Source organism: Myxocyprinus asiaticus, chromosome 18, assembly GCF_019703515.2.
Source record: "Myxocyprinus asiaticus isolate MX2 ecotype Aquarium Trade chromosome 18, UBuf_Myxa_2, whole genome shotgun sequence".
NCBI lineage: Eukaryota > Metazoa > Chordata > Actinopteri > Cypriniformes > Catostomidae > Myxocyprinus > Myxocyprinus asiaticus.
In genome coordinates, this window is record NC_059361.1 from 40,825,427 (window position 1) to 40,841,948 (window position 16,522).

At 39.2% G+C, this 16,522-nt stretch overlaps 1 protein-coding gene across 2 annotated transcripts in view; it reads left to right on the top strand.

Annotated features, from left to right (window-relative positions):
* Nucleotides 1-16,522, top strand: part of LOC127456325 (dmX-like protein 2) — a 115,084-nt gene extending 98,562 nt beyond the window's left edge. For both annotated transcript variants that reach the window (XM_051724764.1, XM_051724765.1), the window contains 14 exons: nucleotides 1,162-1,247; nucleotides 1,358-1,559; nucleotides 1,721-1,838; nucleotides 3,358-3,423; nucleotides 3,808-3,894; nucleotides 4,661-4,782; nucleotides 4,863-5,001; nucleotides 6,821-6,881; nucleotides 6,987-7,114; nucleotides 7,506-7,583; nucleotides 9,205-9,296; nucleotides 11,012-11,064; nucleotides 11,791-12,008; nucleotides 14,948-16,522. In XM_051724764.1, coding sequence (XP_051580724.1) covers nucleotides 1,162-1,247; nucleotides 1,358-1,559; nucleotides 1,721-1,838; nucleotides 3,358-3,423; nucleotides 3,808-3,894; nucleotides 4,661-4,782; nucleotides 4,863-5,001; nucleotides 6,821-6,881; nucleotides 6,987-7,114; nucleotides 7,506-7,583; nucleotides 9,205-9,296; nucleotides 11,012-11,064; nucleotides 11,791-12,008; nucleotides 14,948-15,157 — 1,660 coding nt within the window. In that variant the 3' untranslated portion in view covers nucleotides 15,158-16,522. The remainder of the gene's footprint in view (nucleotides 1-1,161; nucleotides 1,248-1,357; nucleotides 1,560-1,720; nucleotides 1,839-3,357; nucleotides 3,424-3,807; nucleotides 3,895-4,660; nucleotides 4,783-4,862; nucleotides 5,002-6,820; nucleotides 6,882-6,986; nucleotides 7,115-7,505; nucleotides 7,584-9,204; nucleotides 9,297-11,011; nucleotides 11,065-11,790; nucleotides 12,009-14,947) is intronic.

Consider the following 16,522-nt stretch of genomic DNA (forward strand, 5'->3'; position numbering starts at 1 on the left):
CTGAAAACATCCCGGACAGCAGTAAAGCACCCATCCCTCTCTTGTTAATCAACCACTGTGTTAAAACAAGAGTTTAAACTTTGCTGGTTCTCTTTCGGTCGACTCATTCGACATGCAGCTCCATTTGAACCACTGGCGGAAGCATATATAAAGATTGTCTCATACAAGACAGTTTTATTGCTTGCTCCTACCACTATGAAGCGTGCCAGTGAGCTGCACGTATTTTCAGTTAACCCTCATGTATCAGGTTCACACAAAATTTCTCCATGGTCACTTTACGCCCAAACCCGCCATTTCAGCACAAGGTGATTAAACCTGGCTATTCATGTATGGAAACATAAATTCAAGCAGTTCTCTGAGGGAGATGAGTGAGACATCTCACCAGAGGGCCCATTATTCATCTGCTCAGAAGAGCTGTAACTTATGCCATTTTGGGCCAGTGCTACAGATTATATAGGGAAGGGGCAGGGCTTCTCTAATGCACTGGCCAGCAGCCTGTTAGGCATGATTGCATAGGGCTTCATGGATGACCACGCAAAAGGCATGCCCCATAGTGAGATGTCTCACTCATCTCCCTCAGAGAACCGAGGTTACAACCGTAATCCAAAGTTATGTGCTACTTTAAATGAAAAAAAAAAAAAGTCCAATCAGAAATTATTAAAAAGTGGACAAATACAAATATTTATTGGCCAAGTTTCTTAAATTAAAATCTACAAGCTCTCGAGTTTTGCTAAATTTTTACCTTTATACTTTTAAAAAATAAGACCGTTCGAGCATGGCGGAGAAATTATCGAACGTGTATGTTTGTATGAGAAAGACATCCCACCTGCAGGTGGCACTGTAGCATGTGACACAAATGAATTTGATTATTGCACTGAAAATGCAAATAGGAGTAGTGCTCGTGAATAAAAAGAGCTACACAAATTGACCCTTTTTATTGATGGATGGAGTAAAAAAAAAAAGTCTTGACTTCTGACAGTAAATTTAAACTGAAATTTTAAGTAACTTTGTTCAAATACAAACAGATTTGGAAACGTAAAACTATAATAACCTTGTTGTTTAGTGAAGGAAACATGGCCTGTGGAGATCATAACACATGGGTATTGTGTTTGCATCAGTGTGTAGAGTGAAGGATGTTGATGTGTGTTTGTGTCTGTGCAGTTGGTCTTTGATCCGCCTGGTGATGGTCAAACATGCCCTGCACAACGTCAAAATCTTCCTGCCCCTGACAGGACTGGACTTCACAGGTGCATGAGCAGTACAAACAAGCTAACATACACACACTCACACATGTAAACTAGTTGAAGGTAAATCACATTATTAACCTTTTTCTTGTGTCTTTCTGGTATCATCTTAGAACTGCCGGTTACGTCTCCTCTGGCCAATGCTGTGCTGAAGACACTGGAAAACTGGGAACAGATTCTCCTGGACAAGATGAACAAGTTTGATGGACCTCCACCTAACTACATCAACACCTACCCAACGGACCTGAGCGCAGGCGGGGGGCCGGCTATACTTCGGCACAAAGCCATGCTGGAACCAGAAAACACACCGTTCAAGTGAGTATTTGCAGTGCATGTCTCTTTTAAACCAAAGCATTACAATCAGCATTTCCGTCAGACCTTTTTCAGCTACATTTAAGTTTAGTCAATAGGTAGGGAAATATACATGTATCCAAGTTAGCTAAAAAAAAAATTGTGTATAAATGTATTCTTTCCAGGTCGAAACATCGTCTCTCCTTCCCTGCCCGACGTCTGTGGCATTTCCTCGTCAAACAGGAAGTGCTTCAAGATACTTTAATTCGATACATCTTCACCAAAAAGAGGAAGCAGAGCGAGGTAATTACAGAAGGGTTGGGGCTATGCAAACACAGGGGCAGTGAATTACAGGGGTAGGACTAGGTGCAAATTGAGATTTTTTTAAGGGGCGGGGAAAGAGTGAGTCACCAAATTAAGTTATGAAAGGGTGGGATCGAGCACCAAATGGAGTAATAGGACAGGACCAGTCCCGGAGTGAAGTAATTAAGGGGGTGGTGCGGGATCAATGCCAGTGTGAGGTTATTAAAGGGGAGGGTTAGGCACCAAATGGTGTAAATGGGCAGGGCCAGTCCCAGAGTGATGTAAAAAAGGGGTGGGGCGGGGTCAGTGCTAAAGTGAGGTCATTAAAGGGTAGGGGTAGGCACCACATTAAGTAATTAAAGAAGCAGGGTCAAGCACCAAATGGTGTAAAGGGGTGGGGTCAGTACCAGAGTGAGGTCATTAAAGAGGAGGGGTATGTACCAAATTAAATAACTGAAGGGGCTGGGTCAGGCACCAAATGGTGTAAAGGCGTGGTGTCTCTCCTGGAGTGAAGTTGTAAAGGGGTTGGGGCGGGGTCAGTGCCAGAGTGAGGTCATTGAAGGGGAGGGGTAGACATCAAATAAAGTAGTTATAGGGGTGGAGTCAGGCAGCAAATGATGTAAAGTGGAGGGACCATTCCTGCAGTGAAGTAATTAAGGGGGTGAGGTGGGGTCAGGGGAGTGTTAGGCAGCGAATGAAGTAATTAAGGGGGTTGGGTCAGGCACCAAATAATGTAAAGGGGTGGGGTCTGTCCTGGAGTGAAGTAATTAAAGGGGTGGGGCTGTGTCAGTGCCAAAGTAAGGTCATGAAAGGGTAGGGGTAGGTACCACATAAAGTTATTAAAGGAGTGGGATCAAGCACCAAATAGTGTAAAGTGGTGGTGTCTGTCCTAGAGTGAAGTAGTAAAGGGGTGGGGGCAGTGTCAGTGCCAGAGTCAGGTCATGAAAGGGTAGGGGTAGGTACCAAATTAAGTAATTGAAGGAGCTAGATCAGGCACTGAATGGTGTAAAGGGGTGGTGTCTGTCCTAGAGTGAACTAGTAAAGGGGTTAGGGCAGTGTCAGTGCCAGAGTCAGGTCATTAAAGGGGAGGGTTGGGCAACGAATACTGTAAAGGGACGGGCCAGTCCCAGAGTGAAGTAATAAAGGGATGGAGCGTAGTCTGTGCCAGAGTCAGGTCATTAAAGACAAGGGGCCAGTGTTAGAGTGAGGCAATTAAAGGGGGCGGGGCCAATGTCAAAGTGGTGAGAATAATACAAATAAAAAAACAGATGTTTATTGTTATGTGGTTTAATTAATACATTTAGAAGCAAGAGTTGTGGGTAAGTACTGACACTGGTTCTAAAGGGAATGTGCATGTTAGCTCAAGACCATCTCTCTCGTTTTATCCAACTGAGGTTCATTTTGTTTTTTATTATTTCATTTGTTTTTCTTCATCTGTTTGTCACTCGTGCATGTGTTTTGTGCTGTGGCCTGTGTGTTTGTTATTGTTTGTGTGTGTGTTATGGTGTGTATTGTGTAGTTTTTAGATGATCATGTGGACCGCCTCATACAAAACTGCATTACTGGAGCTCGCAAAAACAACAAGGTACAGAGACAGAGAATGAGACCTTCTCTACGACCCTCCTTCTCAAAAGCTTTTGGGCTTCTGTCATCCCTTAACCTGCTTATGCACACACACACACACACACACTTCTCTTTTCTTACATTCCCTAACTCATCTGGCTCAGCACTGCTCTCCCTCACTAACCGCCGGTGGCACTGAAAGCAGTGGACCAATCAGACACCTCGTTTAGAAGATCAATCAATAACTAAATGATTAATTCTTGTTTTTCCTTTGAGACGGTGTGTACATGGTCTGGACTGCATGTGAACAAATCTTCCACTGCTGTTTGTGTTGATTTTGACATAGTTTAAGAGTATTGTGGTAGAGCAGTTTAACTTGAGTGTGTATTTGTATGTTGTGTTACAGGTGGAGGCTGATATGGGTTACCCGGGAGGCAAAGCCAAAGTCATACACAAAGAATCGGACATCATCATGGCTTTTGCCATTAACAAGGTTAGAACTTGTCTTTTGCATTTCTCTCACTATTAAAGATGTTAATTGTCAAATGTCATATCTCCTTAGGTACTTTTATAGCATTTTATTAATTTTTTACCTGAAGGGCATTAGAATGTCAGTCTAGGTTTCTTGCAACAAAAACAGTCATAGTTTAGTTTTACTTTATCATTTCCACTTTTCATTCCATCATTTCCTATTTGACACTTAAAAATAGTCTGTTTTGCTACTGTGCCTTTGATCTGTAAATTACATTAATGATATAAATGATGGGACATTTGATCATGTCTGGAGGAAATATAAAGCTGACTGTCATTTGCATGACATTGAAAACCAATTCCTGATAATGTCTCCTAAGGGAAACATATACAAGTTGAAAAGCAGAGGGCCTAATACAGAGCCTTGTGGCACACCACACTTAACTCGTGTTTGATCTGACATATCTTTGTTACACAAAGCAGTAACGGTTGGATGAATAGGACCTAAACCATGATAATACCTGTCCCCAAATGCTAACATAATTCTCAAGCCTGTTCAAGATAATGTCATGGTCTAGGTTGTCAAAGGAAGCACTAAGATCTAATAGCACTAGAAAAGAGATGCAGTCGTGGTCAGATGATGATATGTCTACATAAAACAACAAAATATTTTATTTAAAAAGATTAAGATAAAGCCTGTTTACTATGATATGACACCTTAATTGTGTGTGTGTGTGTGTGTGTGTGTGTGTGTGTGTGTGTGTGTGTGTGTGTGTTGTTTCTCTCAGGCTAACACTAATGAAATAGTGCTGGCATCCACTCATGATGTCCAGGAAGTGGACGTGTCCACCCTTCTTGCTGCTCAGCCATACACCTGGATTGGAGAGGACTGTGACAAGGAGTCTCGCAGGTGTGTGTGTGTTTAAGTGGATCATTCAGCTCATAGATTTGAAGGGATTGTTATATGACCGTCTTGTTTCCCCTCTGTAGTTCTGATGATGTGGATTACCGCTCATCTCACACTAACATCGCTCAGGCTAGCACTGGTCACTTTGCCCCCCAACAGATGGCAGCATCCTCCTCTATGCCCTGGCTGGGCAGCGGGCAGACCAGCTTGGGTGCCAGTGTGGTACGTGCATGTATAAAAGTGGAATCAGGCTTTCTAAAGATGTCATCAACAGGGCATTTTAAAATTATGTTTTCCTGGCCTGAAGAAGTGATTATACAGTCATTTACTAGTTATGCTCTGATGAAAAATATTTAATTGGCTAGAAATTAATGTTAGAATATTTTCTTGTAAGCCTTATTGATTTCTCAAGCCACGATGATGCCGAGAATCACCTGATTGCTTGTGAAGGAGCCACCTGAGATATGTTAACGACCAATCACATTTTGTTTTGGTGGTACTTGCCATTATGTTACTACAATAATGGACCGGCATACAAAAACATCTAGTATAAACTGGCCTGTGTATCAAAGCCGCAACAGACTGTAAACAGAAACCTAAAGGAACTGCTATCTACCATTTAAAACACAAAATTTTATTTTTTGTTAAAGATGTTTTTTCTTTTACAAAGTTTATATTTTGAGTAAATGTATAGCTAAAAATAAGTTTATAAATTTTTTACAGTTTTATGTGTATGTTATTTACTATATCAAATTGTGAGATATATCAGCATTATATCGGCCTATTGGCCGCCTTGCTCTTTGGATATCGGCATCTGCCTTTAAAAAAAAAAACCATATCGATCGACCACCAACTATCACCTAAAGCCAACCAAACAATACATTTTAACTAATGGGACCACTGTGGTAGGCTAGCTTGTTTGAGTTCTCCCGAGGAAGCAAGGCCTGTCAACGTGCCACTCAAAGTTCAAACAGTTTCAATTTTGACCCAGTTGCCGCTGATCTTTCGAAGCAACAGCTAATGATTCTTGAAAAATTCTGATGAAATTTCATTACGTGGGTAATGCCAGCACTGAAAGCAGAACAATAAGTTGGCCGTGTTGGGAATGGCATACTTACTACTCTTACTACTATTACATAGATATGGCAGAAGCAGTAAGAGTAGTATAGGTAGGGGAACTTAATGAAAATAAGTATATATAGTCAAATTTCAGAAATTTCAAAATCTGTGATTTAATTGCAATTAACTATGAAAACTCGTGCAATTAATAGCGATCAAATATTTTAATCGACTGTCAGCACTAAAAAATATTAAATGCAATGCAAAATAGAAGCATTTGGGGGACTTTTGGGCCACACTGTACATATACACAGTGCATTGAAGCAATTTCTAGACCAGTGACATTCCCACAGCACTGTTTCCGCAGACATGTAGCAGCTACTTTAGTGTTTTGTTTTGGCTGTTATCAGCAGAACACAAACATTGAGTCGTGGTCTCAACAGAGCTCTTGATGAGTCTGTATTGAGCTGATAAGAGCATTTGGAGGTAGCAGAGTAAACCGCAGACAGTCCGAGCAGCCCAAGGTACAGTCCTGCGTCATCACTGTTTTATTCACAGCTGATAAACACCACAGGAAACACTAAACCAGTGCTGGGAAAGATACTTAACATTGTGAGTGGCTTGTAGATTGGCAAGCTATAGTGTAAAGTGTACTGTATCTGATAAATTTCCATGTGGCCAAAATTTGGTTTGGACACTGGAAAATGATATGTAACTCAATTATTAATATTTTTTTATATACAGTATATAATTGGAACTCTTTTGTACAGCTGTAGTGAATGGATTGTGCAAATACTGCTGATAAATCATGAATTCACTGAATGTTGCATTGTCAGAAACTTGGTCTGTAAATGTGTTGATTTATGGCTCTGTGCATATTGTACAGGAAAATGTAAAGAAAAATTAAGGAATGTCAGTGTTTCTATGTGTGTGAGAAAGAGATATCTATGTGGTGTTTAAATCTGTGTGGTATTTCTCTCAGATCATGAAGAGGAATCTGAATAATGTGAAAAGAATGACGTCTCATCCCATCTATCAGTACTGTGAGTGACTCATTCATCTACACTTATTTTGCTCATACAAACACTGTAAGGGATTTGATGAAATTGTAAGCTCCTGTTTGATTTATTTGCCATGATTGTGTGTAGATTTGACTGGCGCTCAGGACGGCAGTGTGAGGATGTTTGAGTGGAATCGTCCACAGCAGCTCATCTGTTTCAGACAGGCAGGAAACGCTCGAGTCACACGCCTCTATTTCAATTCACAGGGAAACAAGGTAATCTAGTATTCTCATTAACAAAAAACTATTTCATAGCAAATAATTTTACTGTTTTAATTAGCTTTTTATTATAATGGAACGTTTTTTTGAAAAAATAACAATATAGCTTTCTGTTTCTCACACTCATTCTTGCATGTCACTTATGTAGTGTGTAATAATTTCCAGGACTGTATTTGTTGATTTCCTGTTGTCTCAATAGATTAGAGTGAAATATATCAGTGCTGTGTTAATAGTCAGTGAATGAGTGTGTGGTGTTTCTGTATGTAATCATTAATCTGTTTAATTGTCATACAGTCATTAATGTGCAGCTGAAAATAATGTCAGCACTCTTAAATATCTCTATTCTTCCTCTTGCGTGATTACAATCTTTCTCTGTCTCTGTCTACAGTGTGGTGTTGCAGATGGCGAGGGCTTTTTGAGCCTCTGGCAAGTCAATCAAACCTCTTCAAACCCCAAACCATATTTGGTAAGAGCCAATATGTACTGTAGATTGTACGAGTCATTTTAATCTCTGAGGGTGTTTTTAAAGATTCCCTGTTTCAGTGACAGACCCAAAATGAAAGGCTTATAACCAAAAAATAAATAAATAAGGAGGGTCAAGTGTTCAGTATGTTGAATGATATAGATTATGATAAATTCTTAGACTCTCAGCCTAAGAAACAGCTGAAAAATTACAAAAAAACTTGAACCAAAAATGTACTTTTCTTATTTTTCTGATATTACATTATATATAACAGGGTGTAAATAAGGTAGCCCCGATAAACTGCTTTTTTTGTTCCCAATCATGTCACCTGTAACTGAGTAAAGTTTTGTGTTGATATGACAAAGCAATCAAAAGTTATAGCATTACAAATATAATTGATCCATCACTGAGTCTGTGTCATGTACTTGGTGCCATCTCCTGGTGGCCATATATAATTAGAGTGAATGATCCTCTCTGCCCACATTTGGATGTCTTCCACCTCTGGTTGCAGTGATCTGATTTCTAATATGACTGGTTTAGCGTTCCCTGATGCTGAATAACATACTACATAATTTTCAATGAAGTCATCTGATCCAGGAAAGCTAAAGTGTTTTCAGCCTGATAGCACATTATATGCTGTGTGCACATTGTGCTTCGTGTTGATTATCTAATGATCTATGCATCTAATTACGTTGTGTGTTGGCTCGTTTTAAAGATAATCACCTCTAAGTAATGTTATGTGATATTTTATGTTCTGTTCATTTTTCGTGAAGTTATAAGTGAAAATGCGGCATATAAACAGTACCTGTTTACATGTAACATGTATGTCAAAGACATATACTTAGCTATTACTCGCTATACTTTTTTCTAGAAGTAAAATAAATAGGTTGGTTGTATTCTACTCTTTGAGAGCTTTCCAACTACATATGACACATGGCTTATTTGATTAGTTTGATTTTACAGATTACAATAAAATGTGCAGTGAAAGATTATTAATAAATGATCAAAATGGAACACTTCTGATTTGTCTGTAAATTTCAAAACATTTGCTCAGTTTTGGTCATAATGCCTACATGCATTGTAAAGAACAGCTTCTAACCTTTAAAGCTTTACCTAATTTGTGTTGGTCAAGACTGTAGTTATTAAAATTTTGATAATTATTTTTTTCTGGCCCATCCGAGCCTAAAGGGTTAACTTATTATACATTTATTTAATCTTTTATAGAGTATTTGGACATTGAAGCCTCGCTTAAATAAAGTGGCATCTGCAAAAAAGTCCTGCTAGAGCAAACTTTGCAATTTTGCCAATTTTGCAATGCCTTTTAACCAAGGTGATTTTAGTGGTCCACTAATGTTTTCACAATACTTTTGTCTTCATTTTGAACACTCTATCTTTAGATTGATCATTTAGAACCTCACTAATATATTATGTGCTTATTATTGCTTGAGATCTACGCTTGTATTTTATTTCTATAAAATGGATGCCACTTGATTTTATATTTTGTTATCTAATGACATTTAGATATTTTTAATTGAGGTTCAAGTGTTCAAATACTTTAAGGCGTCAGTGTATAAATATGAAATAAAAAGCAAGCATCTGTTTACTGTATGTGTGTGTCATTTAGAGCTGGCAGTGTCACAGTAAAAGCTGTGGGGATTTTGCCTTCATCACGTCCTCCAGTCTGATTGCTACAGCAGGACAGTCCAATGATGGCAGGTAAGACACAAGATTCATCTTACTGTCAAATAGGAATAGTTTCTACAGTGCATCCGGAAAGTATTCACAGCGCTTCACTTTTTCCACATTTTGTTATGTTACAGCCTTATTCCAAAATGGATTAAATTCATTATTTTCCTCAAAATTCTACAAACAATACCCCATAATGACAATGTGAAATAAGTTTGTTTGAAATCTTTGCAAATGTATTAAAAATAAAAAACGAAAAAAAAAAAATCACATGTACATAAGTATTCACAGCCTTTGCTCAATACTTTGTTGAAGCACCTTTGGCACCAGTTACAGCCTCAAGTCTTTCTGAGTATAATGCTACAAGCTTGGCACACATATTTTTGGGCAGTTTCTCCCATTCTTCTTTGCAGGACCTCTCAAGCTCCATCAGGTTGGATGGGGAGCGTCGGTGCACAGCCATTTCAGATCTCTCCAGAGATGTTCAATCGGGTTCAAGTCTGGGCTCTGGCTGGGCCACTCAAGGACATTCACAGAGTTGTCCCGTAGCCACTCCTTTGTTATCTTGGCTGTGTGCTTAGGGTCGTTGTCCTGTTGGAAGATGAATCTTCGCCCCAATCTGAGGTCCAGAGCACTCTGGAGCAGGTTTTCATCAAGGATGTCTCAGTATATTGCTGCATTCATCTTTCCCTCGATCCTGACTAGTCTCCCAGTTCCTGCCGCTGAAAAACATCCCCACAGCATGATGCTGCCACCACCATGCTTCACTGTAGGGATGGTATTGGCCAGGTGATGAGTGATGCCTGGTTTCCTCCAGACATGACGCTTGCCATTCAGGCCAAAGAGTTCAATCTTTGTTTCTCATGGTCTGAGAGTCCTTCAGATGCCTTTTGGCAAACTCCAGGTGGACTGTCATGTGCCTTTTACTGAGGAGTGGCTTCCGTCTGGCCACTCTACCATACAGGCCTGATTGGTGGAGTGCTGCAGAGATGGTTGTTCTTCTGGAAGGTTCTCCTCTCTCCACAGAGAAACGCTGGAGCTCTGTCAGAGTGACCATCGGGTTCTTGGTCACCTCCCTGACTAAGGCCCTTCTCCTCCGATCGCGCAGTTTGGCCGGCCAGCCAGCTCTAGGAAGAGTCCTGGTGGTTCCAAACTTCTTCCATTTATGGATGATGGAGGCCACTGTGCTCATTGGGACCTTCAATGCTGCAGAAATGTTTCTGTACCCTTCCCCAGATCTGTGCCTCGATACAATCCTGTCTCGGAGGTCTACAGACAATTCCTTGGACTTCATGGCTTGGTTTGTGCTCTGACATGCACTGTTAACTGTGGGATGTTATATAGACAGGTGTGTGCCTTTCCAAATCATGTCCAATCAACTGAATTTACCACAGGTGGACTCCAATCAAGTTGTAGAAACATCTCAAGGATGATCAGTGGAAACAGGATGCACCTGAGCTCAATTTTGAGTGTCATGGCAAAGGCTGTGAATACTTATGTACGTGATTTTTCTTTTCGTTTTTAATGTTTAATAAATTTGCAAAGATTTCAAACAAACTTCTTTCACGTTGTCATTATGGGGTATTGTTTGTAGAATTTTGAGGAAAATAATGAATATAATCCATTTTGGAATAAGGCTGTAACATAACAAAATGTGGAAAAAGTGAAGCGCTGTGAATACTTTCCGGATGCACTGTATATAGGGTTTATATGTTTCAGAATAAACTTTTCCTTTTCTTCCACAGGAATGTATGTTTATGGGACACTCTTATCTCTCCCAGTAACTCTATGATACATGGTGAGTTCACCAATTTTGAAAAACGACTCTTGATGGTGTATTAATAATGTGGTGATTAAGTCAGTTCATAGGCTTATTATTTAAATGGGTCATATTCTGTTATTTACTCGCCCTCATGACATTCCAAACCCATACGACTTTCTTTCTTCAGTGGAACACAAAAGGAGACATTTTGAAGAATATATCTCTATTTTTGAAGAATATATGTCTTTTCAATACAATGACATCGGATGTTGATTTTGCTTTCCAGCTTAAAAAAGAAAGCAAAAGTATCATAAATGTTGTCCATGCCACTTTTGCGTCATATTCCATCTTCTAAATCCATACAATAGCTTTTGTAGAGGAAAAAACATCTTCACGTGAGAATTTCCGACATTTAATAAAACAACACAAGTTCTTATAAATGGTCCATTAAATGGTTTAAATGGACCGATGAGTTTTGCATTGTGAATGTTGTATACAACTATGTATACACAGTACATAAAACTTTCATTTTAAAAGAGCATGAAAAAAATCCTGATTTTCATGATTATTATTTTTATTATTGAATTATTATTTTAAATAAAATAATGATATTCTTTTATTTTTATAAAAATGATTAATTTATATAAAAATAATAAAAATGTTAATTATTGTTTATTATTATTTTGATTTTACTTAAAGGATTGCCTTTATTAACTTGGATATAGAAATTGAAGTTGCATTCTGGTATTTCGGTTTTCTCAGCATTCCAGTGCCATGATAACGGTGCAACGGTTATTCAGTACGCTCCTAAACAGCAGCTGATCATCACAGGGGGCAGGAAGGGCTTTGTCTGTATCTTTGACATCCGTCAGAGGCAGCTGCTCCACACGTTCCAGGCTCACGATTCAGCCATTAAAGCTCTGGCCATGGATTCCACTGAGGATTTCTATGTCACGGGCTCGGCCGAGGGGAACATGAAGGTAATGTTCAGAGAGGATTGTCATTGTTTGTTTCTTTTTGTTTGTTTGTTTTTTCAATTTGGAATGCACAATTGCCAATGTGCTCTAGGTCCTCATGGTGGCATAGTGACTCGCCTAAATCTGGGTGGCGGAGGACGAATCTCAGTTGAGACCGTCAATCCGTGCATCTTATTACGTGGCTTGTTGAGCGCGTTACCGCGGAGACGTACCACGTGTGGAGGCTTCATGCTATTCTCCGTGGCATCCACGCACAACTCACCACGTGCCCCACCGAGAGCGAACCACATTATAGTGACCACGAGGAGGTTACCCCATGTGACTCTACCCTCCCTAGCAACCGGGCCAATTTGGTTGCTTAGGAGACCTGGCTGGAGTCACTCAGCATGCCCTGGATTTGAACTCGCTACTCCAGGGGTGTCAGTCAGCGTCTTTACTCGCTGAGCTACCCAGGCCCCCCCAGTCTTGTTCAGTTAAACAAAGACTTTGTTCCAAAACCTAGTGAGCCAACCACCTAGTTAAAATGTTTAGGCATCATAGTCATGCTTACAACTAATAAATAATCGCAACAATTTTGCTTGACGATAAAGTTAAGCAAAACCATGAATATCACAATGATTTTTACACTCTTTTTATGTGGCCACATTTTCAAAAGTGTGCAACATTAGACTAATTGCATGGTTCTTTAGGTCTGCAAAATGTATCCAAATTACATAAAATTCTTGATATGGTCATATGTGATTATTAAACCACATTTTTAATAAATTAAATGAATACATGGTCTGTGTGTTCTTCAGAGTGAATGGGTGACACGCTGGTCTGTGCGCAGACACGGGGCTCATGATGATACGTGTTTTCAGCGGTTTCAGAGGTTTCAGAGTGGTTTGCTTGCTTTGTGAAACATTTGTAACCAAATTTTTATACAAACCTTAAAACATTTCACAGAAAAGGAGAAGGTGAATGCTTTTCATTAGATTTGTTACCAGAAACATTATAAGCTGTCAGATACACATTACACACAGATGCACTCTCAGTTTTCCGCCAAAAATAAAAGCTTCAGGTGAGCGTGAGGTAAATACATCAGAAATAAATTACCATTGTATAAAACAAATCAAATCCTCTATATAATAATAAATCAGTATAGTATTATTATAATACACTTGATTATAATATATATATATATGAGCTCATCTTCATCAAAGTCACAAGTATATACAAATGCAATTTGCTTAAGCTAACAACACAAACAATTATAATCGTTTATGTCTTTATTGAACACATCCCATTAAAAAAATCACAGTGCTGTGGAAAAAGTAAGTGAATCCTTGGATTTAATAACTGGTCGATCCTCCTTTGGCAGCAATAACCTTAACCAAGCGTTTCTGGTAGCTGCGGATTAGACCTGCACAATGTTCAAAAGGATTTTTGGACCATTCGTCCTTACAGAACTGATTCAGCTCAGCCATATTCTTAGGATTTCTCTCTTGAGGTCATTCCACAGCATCTCTATTGGGTTAATGTCTGGGCTCTGACTACGCCACTCCAAAAGATGGATTTTCTTTTTTTGAAGCCATTCTGTTTTGGATTTACTTTGATGTTTTGGGTCATTGTCCTGCTGCATCATTCAACTTCTGCTGAGCTTCAGCTGGCGCACAGCCACCCTGACATCCTGTAGGAAATCTTAATGAACTTGTGAATTCATTTTTCCCTTGATGATGGCAAGTGGTCCAGGCCCTGATGCAGCCCCAAATCATGATACTCCTTCCACCGTACTTCACTGTTGGGAGGATGTTTTCATGTTGGTATGCAGTGCCCTTTATATGCCATACGTAGTGCTGCGTGTTCTTCCCAAACAATTCAACCTTAGTTTCATCAGTCCACAAAACATTTTCCCAGTAGTGTTGTGGAGTGTCAAGGTGGTCTTTGGCAAACTTCAGGCACACAGCAATGTTTCTGTTGGAAAGCAGCAACTTCCTTCGTGGTGTCCTGCTTTGGACAACATGCCTGTTTAATGTTTTCCATATAGTAGACTCATGAACAGAGATGTTAACCAGTTCCAATGATTCCTACAAGTCTTTATCTGTCACTCTAGGGTTCTTTTTTTACCTCATTGAGCATTCTGTGGTGTGCCCTTTGAGTCATCTTGGCTGGACGGCCACTTCTAGGGAGAGTAACCACAGAAATAAATAATCTCCATTTCTAGACAATTTTGTCTAACTGTGGACAAATGAATAACTAATCTTTTTTAAATAACTTTGTAACCCTTTCCAGCTTTATGAAAAGCAACAATTCTTGATTGTAGGTCTTCTGAGATCTCTCTTTTGCGAGGCATGGTCCACATCAGCAGATGCTTTTTGTGAATAGCAAACTCAAAATGTTTGAATGCTTTTTATAAGTCAAAGTAGCTCTAACCCACAACCCAGTCCCATTTCATTAATTGGATGCCAGGTTTGCTAACTCCTGACTCCGATTAGCTTTTGTTGTCATCATTAGCCTAGGGGTTCACATACTTTTTCCAACCTACACATTGAATGTTTGAATGATGTATTCAATATGTACAGAACAAAACAATAATTGGTGTGTTATTAGTTAAAACAAATTGTGTTATTTCATTATTGTAACTTAAAGATTAAACCAGATTTTAAGACACATTTACAGTATACATAAATGCAGGTAATTCCAAAGGGTTCACATGCTTTTTCTTGCAACTTTATAAGCCATATCACCCAACCCTACTTATAACATAAAAGGATGTCCAAACAGTAGGGATAAAAATTATGCTGCCTTCTCAGATACCTTTGTTTTAAACAAAACAGCATTATATGGTAACTAATTAGTGTTTAGAACAGAGCCATGAATTAAGGTTCTTAGCAAGACTCTGTTGTGATGTCTTTAGTGTGTATAGTTTAGTTGTACTAAGTTGTATTCTGGTTCTGTTTCAGGTGTGGAAGTTAGCCGGTCATGGCCTCATGCATTCCTTCAGCTCCGAGCATGCAAAACAGTCCATATTCCGAAACATCGGCAACGGCGTGATGAAGATCGAAACATGTCCAGGTAACCGGATCTTCACCTGCGGAGCCGATGGGACGCTGAAGATGCGAGTCCTCCCAGACCGTTACAACATTCCGCCTAGTATATTCCAGATACTGTAAGACCGCAGTGGCCATGGAACACTAATGCTTTCATTAGCACCTCCACTTTTCCTTAGCTGTGAATCGTAAAACTGGTAACAAATATCTCGCACTGCAGAATATCTTTACCCCACCCCAAGAAAGACGCTGGAAAAAGTGCACGAGATCGCTCGATACGGACAATCGACTACTGTCATTTCTGGAGTCCGACGCTCCGGTGTCGTGTTGGTAGGAGCACTGTATGCATGAGCTGTTAGAGTCATCGCATTCCATTCCCAGGTTATTGATCGTGCTCTGTGTTCCGTGCTCAAAGCTCCATTTTTAAGTGTTTATGTGTGTCCTCATTTTGTGCCCATTTTAGCATTTTAAAATACCAGCACTGTGCTTCTGCTATCAGTGTCCAGTTTTTGGATTTACATTTTTTACTGTAAGTTTTCTCCTTGGCTGCTAATGTATTTGTGGAGTGTAAAATGGCACAGAACCCTGGCGGCCCGGTGGGTTGCCGTGGCCCCAGAGACACACCCCCTTTCCCGGCACCCATGCACGCACACGCTGCTGTTTTGACACGCTGGTTTCCATAGCAGCCGAACGGCTTAACATTCCACGCGAGACGATGTTTGATTCACCTCAGCATTCTCACGTTTAACAGAAAACATTCACTTTATGCACAAAATATTGGTTCGTTTGTTTGCTTGTTTTTCCTTGGTCTTTTTTTTATTTTTTTTTCTTTGACTTTTTTGTATTTATATTTAACTTTAGGAATGTAAGGTACGTTTTAGATGTCTGGGACAAAGTGCAACACTGAATAGGTTTGTTTTATTTATTTATTTACATATGTATTTTTTCATGTTTTATTCTAAATATTTGCACTCAGATCTGAGGAAACAATAAAATCTTGCATTACAAGTGGAAAAAGCTCTATTAGAGGAAACTGTTATTTACAAATGAATGTCTGGCTGCGTGTGGCCAAGTAGTAAAGTGGAAATAGATTTAAATGAATATATATATATATATATATATATATATATAAGTTAACTATAACAATAGCTTGTACAAACACAACATGCTTTTAGTTTTCATTTGTTTTTTGTTTTTAATCTTACCTGCTGGAATAGTCGTATATATTTGGTTTGATGTATGTGGTATTTATGAAATTCCTATTTGTGTTTGAGTCTGAATTGCTGGACACTACGTCAACTGTACGTATATAAATGTTCAACAGATGGTCTGATGTGTATCTATTGGTTGGCCTGATCTGTCTGCGTGTGTGAAAATTCAAACCCTAAAATACACTGGTTGATATTTCTGAAGGAACAGGTAGTTCTGTCATGGTCAAAGTTTTACCTTTGTAAGTTGAATAAATTCTTTTTATTTCAAGAAAGTCAT